The sequence below is a fragment of the Ambystoma mexicanum genome, chromosome 10, assembly GCF_040938575.1.
Source record: "Ambystoma mexicanum isolate Mex_15411 chromosome 10, UKY_AmexF1_1, whole genome shotgun sequence".
NCBI lineage: Eukaryota > Metazoa > Chordata > Amphibia > Caudata > Ambystomatidae > Ambystoma > Ambystoma mexicanum.
In genome coordinates, this window is record NC_090932.1 from 1,316,929,682 (window position 1) to 1,316,945,882 (window position 16,201).

The 16,201-nt window shown below is 45.4% G+C and overlaps 1 protein-coding gene across 2 annotated transcripts in view; it reads left to right on the forward strand.

Moving 5' to 3' along the window:
- CHEK2 (checkpoint kinase 2) overlaps positions 1-16,201 on the forward strand; it is an 816,762-nt gene that overhangs the window by 274,360 nt on the left and 526,201 nt on the right. For both annotated transcript variants that reach the window (XM_069619359.1, XM_069619360.1), the window contains one exon: positions 15,389-15,497. In XM_069619359.1, the coding sequence (XP_069475460.1) occupies positions 15,389-15,497 (109 nt within the window). The remainder of the gene's footprint in view (positions 1-15,388; positions 15,498-16,201) is intronic.

Consider the following 16,201-nt stretch of genomic DNA (forward strand, 5'->3'; position numbering starts at 1 on the left):
GCACTCCCCGGGGCAGCAGAACTCGGCAAAAATCGATGGTCTACAAAAAAACACTCAACCGCTGAGGAGATGTGTAAACATAGTTTTATTCAATGTGGACAGAGATAAAAACGCAGTACAACCCACTTCGCAGTAATCTAACTGATTCTTCACCCTCTGGGAACAAATGGGACAATCGACTATACATGCACCAGGGCAACGCTATGGTCCAGTCTAAATGCTAGTCCTACAACACTGTGGACTGCTCAGTGTGTTAAAAGGAATACATTTCGTCCATATTAAAATGCCTGGTAGATGCATGCCTACATGTATACAAATATTGCACGGCCCGCGGTAGCGGGCCTGTCGTTATGGTTAAATAGCTAAACTCCTAGGAAGAGCAATTTTTCGGCGGCTTATAACTTCGCTCCCACTGGATGAATCCTCACCAAACTTTGCAAAAAACGTATATGATCGGCTCTGATTTTGTTTATGGCAAGTTGGGTGAGTGTCATGGCCACGCCCCCAGGACATAACCACTCCATCTAGTTACAGGGGCAGTGGGTCACTTGACTCACTTATGTCCCTTTAGGACTCATAAACACAGGGGCCCTGGCTGGACTCAGTACTGGCGCCTTTGGCGCCACGCTCATATAGAGATGTGAGCAGGAACACTTTATTTCAGTGCAGGAGTGCTTTTATTTTACAAGAACTTCCCAGGTGCTGAAAGCCTTTATTCCAGAGAGCATCCCCATGTGCTGACTCATTGGGCGTGGCTCCCTAGGCATGGTCTTCAAGTGCTGACTCATCGGGTGTGGCAGGGCGTGGCTGCAGGCAGGCCAGAGCTACTGGGCATGGCCGGGAACAAGACTATATAAACCCAACGATCCCTCAACCAAATGCTTCGTGTTACTTTGCATCTCTGTGCAACGTGACGCTCACCGCCGCCTGGACCAGCTACTTACCTCCTGATCCTGCAACAGCATCCTTACCTGGACCCTGGTTAGAATCTCACGGTAACGCACCATCTTCTTGGCAGATCCCGAATCGACGCTGCAGCGCCTGCGCACTGTCCCACGAAGCCGAAGTCCTGAAAGGAGAAAAGAAGACAAGGTTAGAACTCCTGAAAACACCCAACCCAGGGTCGCGCTGCATTTAAAACCCAATGCGCACCCTAAGGCACCATTAAAGGCTACTTACCAGCTGTCAGACCATCTCAGCCCCACTTCCTCTACCGCCAGCACCGCTACACCACCTGCAAGCAGAGAGAGCAGAGAAAAGAGACATTACATACAGTGGACAGAGAACAAACTTTACAAATGCAATTACAACAGTCGGAAGACAAGCGGGCAAGTGGAAACAAGGGAAACACTTACCTACAAGAGAAGTGGACTAGTCGCAGCTGGCCTGGACTTTCACGCCAAGGGACCAGTGAAGGAACTCGGTTCCCTTCAACAAGTGCCCCTGCAAGAAGCAGCAGGATGGAGAGCTCATCATCATTCAGCAGGTGAGCTTCAAGAGTAGTGCAACCCCAGGGAAGCCACATCCAGGGAGAAGAGGTCTGGAGAAGGGGTCAGGGACCATAGGCTGCCCCCCTATATTCACGCAGGAACCGCACTGCTCATCACCGTAGTTCCCCACACAGACTCGGAGGGAGGAACAGACCAGAGGAGTCTCCTCCCTAGGAGGGCTGTGACCGTGGGCCAATGACTCCGCAGAGACCAGGTGAGCGTAACAAAGTTTTTGTGCGGGGAGGGCAAAGTTAAAGGGGGGGGGGGTCACAATACATACTTTTTCCATAGACTGAATGGGGAAAAACTTTTCACCAAATTTGCGGCAGTAGCGGTGGCTTGGGTCAGAAAACATGCTTTTTGTCTGTTTGGTGGATATCCGACCAGTAATTTATTTGCAAAATACTGAAATGCACGTCCCAAAAAATGAGTGTTATCTGGGTTCGCTCCACGGACAGAATTGTCAATGGCTCGCGGTACGGCGTGCTATCGGAGAACATTGGACGCGACCGTTGGTTGGTTGGCTGGCTGCAGGGAAGCGTGATGTGTGTCGACATTTTTGAGGAAAACCGCCATGGTGTATCGGAGGACATTGCGGCGGCGGAAGGGTCTGGAAAATTTACCATACGCAATGTGTTGGCGGCAATAAATGAGGGAACGGGTGGGGGAGTGAGAAGTGGTTCGTGTGACATATGTAGGTAAGTACTTTGTGTGGTGATTGGAGGCAGCTGTCGTAACGGCCCCATAGCTTCTGTCACAACCTGTTTGCGGCAACCTCTTTTCGCAGTGAGTGGTGGCAGGTCAATTGCAGAAGGGGAGTGAATTGCACATGACATAGATTGGATGGGAGCGCGGGTTTCTGCGCTGCGGATGGAATGCGGTAGTTGGGCACATGATGGCCTGTATGGGTGAATGAAGATGCAGTGGGTCTGTGGAAGGATTAGATTATTGGGTGCATGGCCGAAGGTCGTAGGCTTTGCACTCAAAAGCGTAGGGCTGCAACATACCCACCGCAGGAATGCATGTTTGACTCTGCATCCGGTAGAGCGTGGTGCTTTCATAGTGTGGTGTGTGCAGATTGGTTGCAGTAGGGCCAGTGTTGCGAACAGAATGTGCGTAGGTTGACAGTGACACAGTACTTTGTGAATGGATGTGGGTACGCCCCATAGTATGTGAAAGAAAGTGCACCGGTGTGCAAGAGAGTGTTTTGTTTGAATATTATGTTAACTGTTGCAATTTGCATAGCTCCATGGCGGTGCGCAGGTTGGGTAGGAGGTCCTTTTGGCAGTGGTGTGTATGTAGATGGTGGTAGTTGGTGACCTGCATGGTGGCATTACGTTGCTGTGGGTGTGTTAAAGGCCTATGCTGTGTGTAGTTTTGTTGAAATAGGCCCAATGTTGTGAAAATGTTGTGGTTAGTGACACAATACTTTGTGAATGGCTATGGGTAGGGGTGTTGGAGGCTGTGGTACGTTTGTGTATTCTGCTAATTGTGACTTGTTTTTGTGAATGGGTGTTTTACGGTGTAGGGGAGTTGGGGTGAAGTGCCGCTACCTACGTATGTCACGTTTGTGCATAATGTTACTTGCCCACATGGGCGTTATGTTAACTGTTGCAATTTGTTGCTGCATAGCTCCATGGTGGTGCACAGGTTGGGTAGGAGTGCTGGTGGCAGTGGTGTGTATGTGGATTGTCGTAGTTGCTGACATGCATGGTGGCATTACGTTGCTGTGGGTGTGTTCAAGGCCTAGACTATTGGGTGCTTGGCCGAAGACCTGTTACGCTCACCTGGCTCCCACAGAGGCGTCGATCTGGACTGGACAGCTGTGGTCTCCACCAATGTGACGCGTAGGGCCGAGATGACGGACTGGACTGGCCCACCTAGCTTTGTTTGCTTGGCCCGTAGGAATATTCTTCTGCGAATGGAGAAAGGGAATTAACCACCCGTGGAGTTGAGCGTAAATCCCCGCACCCCCCACTGATCACCTTTGATGTCCCCTCTTATAGTCTCACCTGATGGTTTGAAAAGATGAGCTCTCCATCCTACATTGAGCGCAGGGGCGCATAGATAACCAGTTGCTTCACTGGCTTGAAGGAATTGGTGAGTTCCAGAACAATATTGACTCCGATATTCCCGGCAAGACGCCGTAAGTATGTAGTTCGTAAGAGTTCAAATGCCTGACTTTCACTCTTGTCCGATTCCTTGCAGGTTGCAGCTTGACCCTACAAAGAGTTCCTCGTGGCAGCCGGTAATATTCTGGTAAGGATTTGTATTATCCAACACAGTTCGATAAAATAATGTCCATATGTAACCCGTTGCTTTCTCCCTTATTCAGGCGCTGAGAAAAAGTATGAAGTCTCGGGGGAATAATGCCTCAGGTAAGTCTTTTGTGGTGAGGAGGGTTCCCCTTGTTAATCCTTTTGTTTCCCCTTAGGGGCCGGGGTTCGGCTAGGATGCAGTGGGAGCTGCGCCGACCCGTGAAGAGGAATAGTACCCTGCTGGTAAAATCAGGTAAGTCTACGGGGGGGTATTCCTCTGTGTATTGCCTTGGCTCACCTTGCTGTTCTTGTCTTCTCCTTAGGTGCCGGAGTGCGGCGGCAACATGCAGGAGGATGCAGTGGAATGTGAAGATGCTGCGAAGGCCGGTGAGTTCAGCGCGGCGCTGCAGCAGGCGAGGCGACGCGCATAAAATAACTTCTTTCTTCCAGCTCGAAGGCGCGATGGATCGGAAATTCAGGTAAGGATCAAAGGTATTGCTCTTGTTCTAACCTTTTCTCCTTCTGTCTCCCTTTTTCTAGGAGCTCCAAACTCGAGGCGGGCGTGGCAGAAGACTGGATGCAGGCTTGCAGGCACGGTGAGCGTTACGCTGCTGATGCAGAATTACGTGAAGCGTGTGCTGCTCTTATGGTGTGGTTAAATAGCTCCCAAAGTAGTCCCAGGTAAGTATTCCTCCCCAGCCCCACCCGAGTAAAAAATAGTCCCTAGGAAAAATAGTCCCTTCCAAGCCAAAGGCTTGGAGCTCTTGCAGCATGGTCTGCATCAGGTAAGTTTGCAGCATGGTCTGCATCAGGTAAGTTTTAATATATGAGCCTGGCGCCTATGGCGCCCGGATTGACTCTCCATATGAGCCTGGTGCCATAGGCGCCAGGACTGCACCCAAATAGCCCCTAGAAGGGGTTGTTGGGCTTGCTTGGGGTAGCTTGATGCCTGCTTCCGGGGTTGCTGGACTTGGTCTGGGTCCCCGGGGGTAGGCATCATGACAAGACCGTAAGCCATGCATTCAAGAGCCTAGGTCTTGAGGACACCCACTGCAGTAATGCATTTTGACTGCATCAGTTAGAGGGTAGTGACATGTAAGGAATGGTTGTGGAGCACGTTATAGGGCAGTGTTGCAAATAGAATGTGGGTAGGTTGGCAGTGGCACAATACTTTGTGAATGGAAGTGGGTGCCCATAGTGTATGATTGAAAGTGCACAGGGGTGTAGGAGAGAATGTTTTGTTTGTTCATTATGGTGACTGTTGCAATTTGTTGATCCATGGTGGTGCGCTGTGGTTGGAGATGCTGCAGTGAAAAGTCATGCAGTGTGGGCACTGGGTGCAGTGTTTGCATACTGTGAGTATGGTAGAGGGTATGGTTGAAGGGCAGCTTATATGTGCTTGGATAGTGTGCTATATGCACAGTGCTTGCAATATGGGCAATGTTGTAAACGTTTTGTGGTTAAGTTGGCAGTGACCCAATACATTCAGAGTGGAAGTGGGTAAGACAATAGTATGTGAATGAATGGGCGTAGGGGTGCCAGAGACAGTGTAATGTTTATACATTATGGTAACTGTTGCATGAAATGCTGTGCATGTCCATTGCTGTGTGGAGGTTGGTTAGGAGTGCTGGTGCCAGTGGTGCGTGTGTGCATAGTGGTAGTTGGTGACATGCATGGTTGCATTACGGTTTGGGGAATGTGTGCAAGCAGCACACACACTGGAGCAATGCAGGTTTGACAGTGCATGAGGCACAAGGTGATGATCTTTGGAGAATGGTTGTGGAGCACATTGTCGACGTGTTACAGCACCACAAGAGAGTTGCAAAGTATCTATTGTGCGTTCCATGTTTGTGGTGAGATTTGCAACATGCTTCAGTATTTGGTGTGTGGCAGGAGATGGTGCAGCTAGAAGTTGTGTAGTGTTTCCACAGGGTGCAGTGTGTACGTAATGTGAGCATGGAAGTGGGTATGGTTGAAGTGCATCTTATATGTGGTTGGTTACTCTGTTGTGTGCAGATTTATTGAAGTAGGCCCAATGTTGTGAAGCTGTTGTGCATAGGTTGCCAGTGACACAATACTTTGTGAATGGCAGTACGTAGGGGTGGTGCAGGCTGTGGTATGTTTGTGGATTGTGCTAAGTGTGACACGTTTTCATGAAACTGTTTTATGGTGTGGGGGAGTTGGGTAGAAGTGCTGCTACGTATGTTACATTTGTGCATAATGTTAAGTGCCCTCACGGTCGCTTGCTTGGTTGTATAGTGATGTGGTGGGTGTGGAAAGGGCTGCACTGTTGTGTGCATGGCCAACGGTGTGCTGAGTGCGTCTTAGGATCTTTGTGGATGCTGCAATCCTTAGCAGAAGTTTCTGGTGGAAGGGCTTTGCAATCAAACGGAACGTGTACTGAGTGTTTAACAGTAAATATGGAGTGGTGTATAGAAATTACAGTGTGCAATGCAGATGTTTTGTATGTGATAGCTGGATGCGTGTTTTAAAATTTGACAGCATCCAATGGGGGGAGTGCTCCAAAATTGACAGCGCAAAGGGAAAAGGTATTGTGTGCGCTTTACTGGCGCGTGGCTCTTACTCTAAATGGGTTAGCGCACGTGCCACTTGCTGCCATTATGAGCAGAGTGGGAAGGGAAATGGAATTGTGGGAAATAGGCAATTAGGAGTTTAGGAAGTGGTTCACTGGAAGGGGTGGTACCATTTCGTCCCAATACTGTTGTGAGGGTGGTCGAGATGGAGCGACGCACAGTGCTTATCGTCAGTGATACCTTTGTGCACCATCTGCACAAGTGTTGTGTGCAAAGAGGCGTTGCTGGTAATTTTGGGTTGGAAGAAGTGGATGCTTTCTGGGCCTGTCAGGGTGACTGCCGTTTTGGCTTGATGGTTCGCCTTTGCAGATATGTGGCGTCGTGGTGCACTATGGAAGTGTACATTTGGGTTACATGTCGTGTGGACTATTAAGCCGTCACCTGAAGAGGTTGCTCACCGCAGTGATGTGTATTTTTCCTACTGCCAAGGTAGTTTTCTCATGCATACCACCAAGAGAGAAGTATGGGTCCATGACGGTTAATTTTTCCCCAGCCAGTGGTCGGAAGGTGTGCTATAAACGGAATTATGCATGAATTTATGCAGACTGCTGGCATGTTTTCCACCCACTATGAGATCATGAGGTCGCAAAATATGCCATGGTTCCGTAGAAATGGCATTTATTTGAGCGCCATTGGCAATGCCGTTTTCTTTTACACTGTGCAAACCTTTATACATCTACGATGGAACACCGAATCCCCTACCCAGTTTGATATTGTTTACTGTGCCCCCCCCAACTCCCAAGAAAATGGCATTTTGTTGTCACCCATTGGCAATGCAGTTTTGTTTGCTCGTGTACAGGATGCAGTGAAGAGTTTACTGTACTAATGTGAGCACAAGAAAACACAAGAGCTAATAACCGAAAAAGGGTGTTCCTGTAGAAGCATTTAAAAAAATAAAGTCTTTCAAGAGCCGCCCCTTACACCAAGCTCCCCCTACCCTGGTTGCAAGTTATTCCCCCACACCAGCACACAACACGAAAGCCACATCCGGTGATTTTGCGGGTGGCAGCCACGGAAATGGAACTGTGGGGATTGTCCAATCATATGCTTGGGGTGTGCGGCAATAGGAAGAGGGACTCCTGCTTCACTCTGGCGCGGCCCTCGATGTACTTGGGGACCCACACGTGCCACATTTGGCGCTTCTCACCATGCTGGCCTATTAAAATGGGACTGTAGCGATTGGTGGTGCTCAGGGTGTGCGTCACAGGAAAGCATGCCAATAGGAAGAAGGAGTCCTGCTTCACCGGGGTGTGGCGCTCGCGGTCATTCTGGAAAGGCACGTTGCACTTCTCACCATGGTGGCGAATGGGACTATGGCCAATCGGGTGCTCTGGGTTTGCGTTACAGGAAAGGGCAGCATTCACTTTTTCCATTACTTTGTGTACTGCGGTAGGCAAACCTGGCAAGACCCACAGTTTTCGTTGTGGGTGATGGCTTTGTGGAAGATCTGTGCGTGTATGCCCTCCAAGTAGACTTGTCTGGCAATTTCGGTTTGGAGGGAGTGGACGCTCTGTGGTGTAGTGTCGAAGCGTGCGGTTTCAGCGGACTGCTTTGTAGAATGTCGACGCATGGCCTCTTTGGCATCTGTTCATGTTGTTATTGTGCACTTTGGAGCCTTATTTTTGGGATACATGCCTTGTTCTCGTGTGTTCACTCAACTGAGGATTATGATGAAAGCAGTGCAGCGTATTTTTCCTACTGCCAACGTGCTTTTCTCATGTATACCCCCGAGAATAGTGTGGAAGTATTCCAACGATTTCTGTTGCCAGCCAGAGGTCGGAAGGGGTCTCATCAGAAGCATGTGTGACTTCTTGAGTGCTGCTGGGATCTTCTCCTGTGGGATAAGAACATTGGTTCGCGATACATACACCTTTTCAAGGCAAATGGCATGTCTTTGTCGACCAGTGGCAATAAAATGTTATTTCAAAAGCTACACCTTGCACTGAAGGCCCTATTGTAAGAATGTGAGCTGATGTTGAAAACACACATTTACGTATGAAAACCGCAAAAAAAAGTGCTTCTAGGGAAGAAAATATCGAGATAGTTGCAGGGTGGCATTTGTTACATACGCCCTTTTGCAGATGACGGCCATAGAAATGGATCTGCAGAGGCTACAGGACTAGGCAATAAAGTTTATGGGTGTGGTGTGTACGGACAGACTGTGCTACATAGTGTTTGTCGACAGAAATGCAGAGAATGCGGTTATGGCTGTGCAGGATTTAGGGGGTTACGACGTACATTGACTGAAGTGAAGGAAAACACTGTGCAGTGGCTACTCATTTTGCAGTCTATCACGTGCATGTGTAGTGCTTGCTATGGAGTAGCTACAATGAAGTGCCTGATGTTGGTTTCTCTTTGTGACACTTTGGTGAGACGCAGTCATGCTGATATTATTGTTCATTGTGCAGGGGAAATTGCACAGCACGTTACACGAGTTTCAGTGCCGTTTGCGGTGAAGGTGGCACTTGCCCAGTTCATGTTTGTTTCGGATCTCTTGCCTAAGTTTCTATAGGATTATGCAGCCACCAATGTGGCAGCGTCCTTTTCTATTTGGGCTGTGAATGCAATGTACATTGCAAAGAAGTGTATTTGTGGCTTTCTTCGACATGTGCCAATGGCATACTTCGCCAATGGCAATATGACGTTTCACAGCACAAATACCTTTCCCCAGCTATAACGTTCTATGGCAGCCATCCGGATTTCTGCACACCCCATCTAAATTGGCTTGGTGTCCTTCTTGAAAGAAGTGATATTATTTTTGTACGTGTTGCGCACTGACTCTTAAACCCTCTGCAACATGTAAAGAAACCTCTTTGTACAGTGACCCCCTTTCTTACCGATTGAACTACAGTGTTTACCACACTGCCACGCCTCCCACCCTGCATGTGTGCATTGGCAATTCTGTTGTTCTGTGAAATGTGCTTTCTTTATTTATCTTTTTTCCTTTCCCAGTTCATTTTCATTTATTATGGTGTTCTCACAAACGCCACAGAAGGAACGGCAGAAAGGGCAGCACCTGCCTGGATACTAAAGGGGGATGTGCTGGGAGACGGAATTATTGGGTGCCCGTCACCTATGTAGGCGGCAGTCATTGTAATGCTCCTGTAAGGACCGTTCCCACGCACTTCCAAGTACCTCCCCTATGTACAGTAGCGCATTGCAGTACATGCACAATACAATGCGCTTTGCCAGTTAAGGGTCTGTAGCGCTGCATATGGTTTGCAAAGGTTGTTTTACAGCTCTGCTGCCCTACAAGAGTGCCCCTTTTGTCTGCAGCACATGTGGCAAATACTGTACCCTACGTAATTGTCGGGAGGGCAGTAGCCTGCCCACTGGTCCCTTGTGCTTTAATTTCAGTTGTCGTCACATGCAGTACAAACACTATATGCTACGCCATTAGTGTTAGGGGTAGCATTCCCGGATATACATACATTGTAGAATACAAGAATGTTTACACCAACGCGAAACACAGCTTCATTACCTGCAGCAGGAAGCCATTTATTCTGTGCGATCCATGCAGCTACAGCGCTTTTCTAACCACCACTAAGATTGTTTGCGCTCTGCATATTCTGCTTTTTCCTTACTTGCCTTTACCTGCACTAGTATGTGCGTGAGGAAGGTGCACCAGCTTTGCCATTTTGCAGACTTACTATAAACTGTCCCACATGTTTTCTTGGACTGTACGATCGGCAGGCGACCTCTTGATACTTTTGGTAACACTGCTGAGTACAGTGTGACGGAAGGATAGCTTAGCAGCAACGTGCGCGCCTTGGAAGCAAGACGACACGAAGCAACACAGGTTCGATCCCTGGGTCTGTGCTTAGAAACCTCTGGGTGTTTAAGCGCATTACAAATACGCAACTAAGACAACAACAAAAAACAATTGCGCAACAAAAAAAACACTAACTGTAACCGCCTCGATGCCTGCGGGCTGTGTAAGCACTTTAAAATTGCAAATAAATCTGTTTCACGGGTCATGGAAAGGCAAGCAGCAGATAAACCAAATGAATGCAACCTTTAACACGCCCAAGGGACACTGCAGGTTGCTGTTCCTTGTTTACCAGTGGCCATTATACCGTTAGGAGTACTATAGCCACACATTGGTAGGTTTGAAGAGCCACCCACGAAGTCGGCAGCAGTACTTTAAATGCGGTAGCCCGCTGCATGAATCCGTAGGGCTGGCGACAGGGGCGGTGTTACCAGCATATAGTGGATGACCTATGCCTGGGTCTAGGTGTGGAACGGAAATACGTGTACTTCCACAACTACTTTAAAGTGCATTTGAAGATGTGGACATTGTGATTGCACATACGCCAACCAGGTGCAGTCTCCCTAGGAAACGTCCATATTGCTCATCTGTAGTCACCTTGGCCAATAATGTGCAGCACACATTTATCATGCACTGTTAACACAAAGGGAGCCTACTGACACACTAAACAACATTTACTATGTACATCTGTAATTGGTATGATACACCAACACTGTTCAAAAAAGTTAGGGGTAGCGCAAATGGATCCATATATCAGACAATTTGCCCTTTCCACATGTTTAATGAGGGCAGCCAAGGAATCAGTAACAAACCGTTGTTAACGGGATGTTATGGTTATGTTGCTGTACCAAACACCTATCCTCTTTACAGAAAACATTGTGCTAAAGCAACGTTCTGATTACAGTGAGCTACTAAAAACCTATGACATTCACTAACAAAAACATTGTTAAAGGGACGTTATGGTTAAGTTGCACTAGCAAAAACCTATGAAATTCAATGGACATTTTTTGTTACAAGGATGTTATGGTTACAGGTAAAATCGAAACGCCCCTGAAATTCGACAGTTATGGTAAGCTAAGCAACCATAACTGGTGCCACTAGCGTGCACTGCAAGGACTAACCACCATGACATCAAAGATGCCATCACAAATCTCATTCATGACATCACCTGTGCTTTTAGTTTTAATAGGATTCTTCCACAAGGGTTTGTTATTGTAATGGTGGCAGAAAACTATCAAAGATTATTGGAAGATCTATCATGAGACGTAGGTCATGATTCTTCTGATTTTTAGCACATCAGACCTGTGATTCAAAAAGAGGCGTACAGGCAATGCATCATGAATATTGACTCATTATACAGAGCATAATATATGCCTCACAATACCATATGCATATAGACCTGGAGTATAAATGTTGTTACATATTTCAACTTTTGATCATAAAGTGCTTACGTGCAAAACCCTGCTTTTTACTAAAGTGCTGAATGCATCAAGACATGATCCCTGAGTTAATTATATGAAGCATAATCTACAACTCACACTGCCATTTGCGTGTGGACCAAAGACATGAATGTTTGAATTGAGTCATTCAAATATTGGGCTGCTAATACATGACACACCGTCTCAACCATAAAGTGCATAGTGCATAATATATATATCTTGCTTGGGTATGTTTCTGTACTCGGCTGATGCAATTCATTAGTGTTAGGTTTCCCTTTGCTGTCCAAATGGCAAAGTACACCTTTTTGTGCCCTTCCACTTGAACCACAGCTATCATTTTAACAAACAGAATGTGCATGGTTCTACGCAGTCACCTTCCACTATCGCAAACATTCAGAATAATTTCAAGTTACTTCTTTCCACAACCAATTCTCTTCATACTGTGTACGGTGGTTCCAGTGTCAATGAGCAGTTAATTACTGGCTCAACGTTTGTCTCTAAATAGTGAAACACTGTAGGATGAATGCTTCCTCAAGAGCTAAAATAGTAGGTGCTGTAATGATGCTGCTACACAATCTTCTGCCATCACAGGGACTCTGCAATGGAACAAGGTTGACAATTACGCGTTACAAAGACACATAGAGGCTTGTGTAATTGATAGACTAAACTTAGATACTGTTCTTTTACTGCAAATACATCTCATTCCATCTGATACAAATATGCCTTTCAAATTCAAAAGACCATTTTCTGTATGATTAGCCTTTTCAATGACTATTAATAAGCCACAGTGACTTACACCCACATCCTGGAAGTGATTGGTTGTAATTTCGATATTTAAGATGGGGGACAGAAGTGATCCTATGAAATACAGACCGATGTTGACCTTTTAAGATATGCTAGAACGATGTATGTTACGCCGGGAACAGCTAGTAGATACAAAATGAGCAGAGAGCAATAGTGAAGTATTGTGACTTGAATTCCTTTGATTCAAATATTTATAAAGCTTTGTGTTGGTGAATGCTATTACTAACAATTTTTGTAATTGGGTAATTCAGGTGTCACACTATAAATCTAAAGTAAACCATTTTCACTATGTGCTTGTTTATGAATTTTCAAAAAATTGCGATTACCAGTACTAACTGAACCAGATTTTTCACAAGCTCACTCTTTGGAGAAAGCTCGGCAATGTTTTCTTTTCTAGTGAACACATTTTGTTAACATTACTACAGTGCATTAGTACTGCTGTCTTGGCTTCATACCTTTGCAATAAATCATAGCCCTTTGACAGCAAAAATACATAAGACGGTAAACCAGTATGAAATAAATGAAGGTTATTGTTAGAATAATAAGACCTTCACGGTATACCTTAACCCTATTCAGTGCTGGTTCTGATCTGTCCTCGCCTGCTGTATCTTGTGGCAGCCGAGATTGACGCATGTCGACATCCGAGTGCACTCGGGCGGCATTGCACAGTATTGCCCGATCAGCAAAAGCAGCAGTGTATACATATCATCGCTAGGTTCTTTAGTTTGTAATGAGATAAACGTGGACACACAGATGCTATTTTAATTTGTTTGGAATTTCTTCAATATGGTCATTGGCCTTTGATGTCTTAGCCTGATGGCTACTCCCCTCTCAGTCCTGCCTCTTCCTCCTCCCGTCTTCTTAGGGTGGTCCGCTAAACCAACCTCGATTCTGGAGGCTTTCAGGACATAATAGTTATTTCCTGTGAAGGACTTTAGGTTTCCACAAGGGCAAGGTGGATCCCCGGACCTGTACTTCCTTCTAGTTCTCGCACATTTGTTTTTCTTTTTTTACTCTGTTGTTTGCTACATAGTCTTTGGAATCTGTGAAAATGTTACATAGTTGGCTCAAGCTTTAGCTTGGCACCAACTATAAAGATTTAGGCCCAGTGTTTACTTGACACTCCCAAGAGCCCACTGATCCTGGTCTCACGCGGGAATTCTTCTCTAGTGTAAATATCTGCAGTAAAATTAAAAATGTCAATGTTTTGGCACCAAAATTAATTACTAAAGTCTGTAAAATCTACACCACCCCCTTGTCTTATGCACAACATCCAGATAGACTAAGAGAAAAGGCAATGAGAACAAATTTTGACAAAGCCAGTAGTTTTGGCTTTTGCATTTGATCATTTGACATTTATATGCATGTATTTGTGTAGGTATGACCGAAAATATCATTTATTTAAAAAACGAATGGCTGAAATGATCGGACTTTTGCTGTACCAACATTACATGCAGCCGAAAATGCCAAGCATTTCAACAATGTTGTTTTCATTATAGTTAACAAGGGAAGCAGTAGTTTTTGGTGTCTCCTGCACCCTCGTTTGCTATAATGAAATCGGGGGTGGCAGGGGTGTCCCCCGCCTCCAAAAGAACATTTTGGAAGACAAAAAGGACCTTGTAGTGTTGGTTCCCATCTACGGAAGTGAAGGGAACTGGCGCTGAAGGGACTTGGTGGCACACAGCGAAGTGTGCCGCCAAAAGGTACATAAGAGGATAGGAGGGGGGAGGGGGTGGGAGCAGGGTATAGAAAGGCCATTCAGCAGTGGGTTGCTTATTTTGAATCCGAACATTTAGAATTCGAAATGTTTGTCTTCGAAATGTTCGTATTAGAAATAATTACGTACATCCATTTGTGTCTGCCCCAAGAAGAAAAGGCCCAGCTCAAAGAGCATGCAAAATGAAGGGCCAGTCATCATGTGACTTTTCTGAACTTTTAACCTCTGATGGCTGATTAAATACTTTAAATACTACATTTTACATCAGCAACCGAAGAAGATGCTAGCAGCTTAATCTGCTACAGGGTCCTATAAAATGCTTTTGATCTTTTACCTATCCAGCATGCCAACAATAATGTTACAGCTCACATTGAATCCCCAGTTACCAAGGCCCATAAGCGATGTATTAATAGAAGGGTGTAACAGCTATGAATAATTTTACTCTGCGCCAAATAGAACTCTACCTACCGCTCTGAAATAATATTCAGACATTTGTCATATGCGATCATATTTAGGAGGGCTTGTACTTAACTGCTTGAGTATTGTGCTATTCCAAACCTTGGTACCACATTGTCATGTCCATGTAAAGAGGTATATATATGTCAGTCTCTGGCTGTGACATGCGTGTATCGTTCGTGTGTTACTGTTTACACCCATGACATCTGAAGCAGCAGCTCCACTCTACATGCATTCAAGTTTCACTTAATAATAGATCTTATGTTACATGCATAACTACAATTCTCCATCCCAGGGATACTTCCAGTTGCTAAATGATGTGGAACATGCAGATCCTTGTGCAGAATTAGTTATTTTAGAATAATGTTATTCTTGTAGGGGGATTTAGTTATTTTAGAATGTTATTCTTGTAGGGGTGATGGGAAGACACAAGGCGGTACATATGGAGGGGGTGTGTGCAAAAAGTGGGTCTGTGGAGGTGGGGGTCGAGGGCTGAGGACTGCATTACCATGCATGCTTTTATGTATTTGACAGTTTGGTAAATGATTTAGCCATTTTTGGATTAAGATCGTGGAAATATATAGGAATGAATTCCGATATACCTTGAGCACAGCACTTCCTACGATTAGGTTCTGCATTTTAAATGCCCGCCACTGTCTGTGATCATCGACCATGTTAAATGTTGCCAATCAAGTATAATCGTGAACTATGTGGACGCCATCAGCCTCGTTGTGTGTTTCCGTCTGTAGAATGCCTTCTGGTGAATGGGGCATACTGAGTTTTAATAGACGATTACATTCATTTGTGTTTTCAGATTAGAAAGTAGCATTTCACAGATTTGCAACTCCATTTTTACATTAGTGGCGCCTGCGGAGAGGTAAAATTGGCGTTTGAAAAGGCAACATGTAAGAAAGTGGCGGTAAAGATCATCAGTAAACGCAAGTTTAGGCTAAGCAGTTCAAGAGAGACAGTAAGTAAATGTACACTTTTTTGCAGTTCTATCATAGCATCCATGTCAGCCATGTAGTAAATGTTTCGTTGATTTTTCTGTTCCTTAATTACATTATTGATGAAATTCGCTCAAGGTAGCCGTTGCAGTGAACGTTGAATAAGCGGTTTAGTGGTATGCAGAATGTAAAATACCGTTTAAGCCATCTTTCAGTGTGCTTTTTTTATGGAGAGAATCTGCTAACAATATAAAATATTAATATCCTGACCATTCTAAACTAGAGGGGTGGTAGGTAAGTGAAAAAACATGACTTGAGGCGCAATGACCTGGTGTTATGAAACATTTTATATGCTGTTTTTAAATGTGCAATTGTTTTTTTTTAATTTAACTTTCTTTATGGAGGCATCTTCAGCTGAAAGACACCAGTAATGTCTCAGTTTTACGGGAGTATAGGCTGCATTCGCCTCTTCGTGTCTAACTCCCAATATATTATCAAAAGGAAGGGGTGTGTCCAAGCTAAGACACACCCTTTCTTTTTGATATCATTTATACCAGATCCCTAGTTGTTGCACAGGTTTTCCTACACATGTAATTTAACCCCAACTTGAGACGAACTATACAAGCCCAACCCAGCATGCATCCCCTTTATGGAGTTACTCATACACAAGGTAGAGAGAGCCCCCTCAACGCTCACACCAGACAGAAAAAATACAACCCTCTAGGAA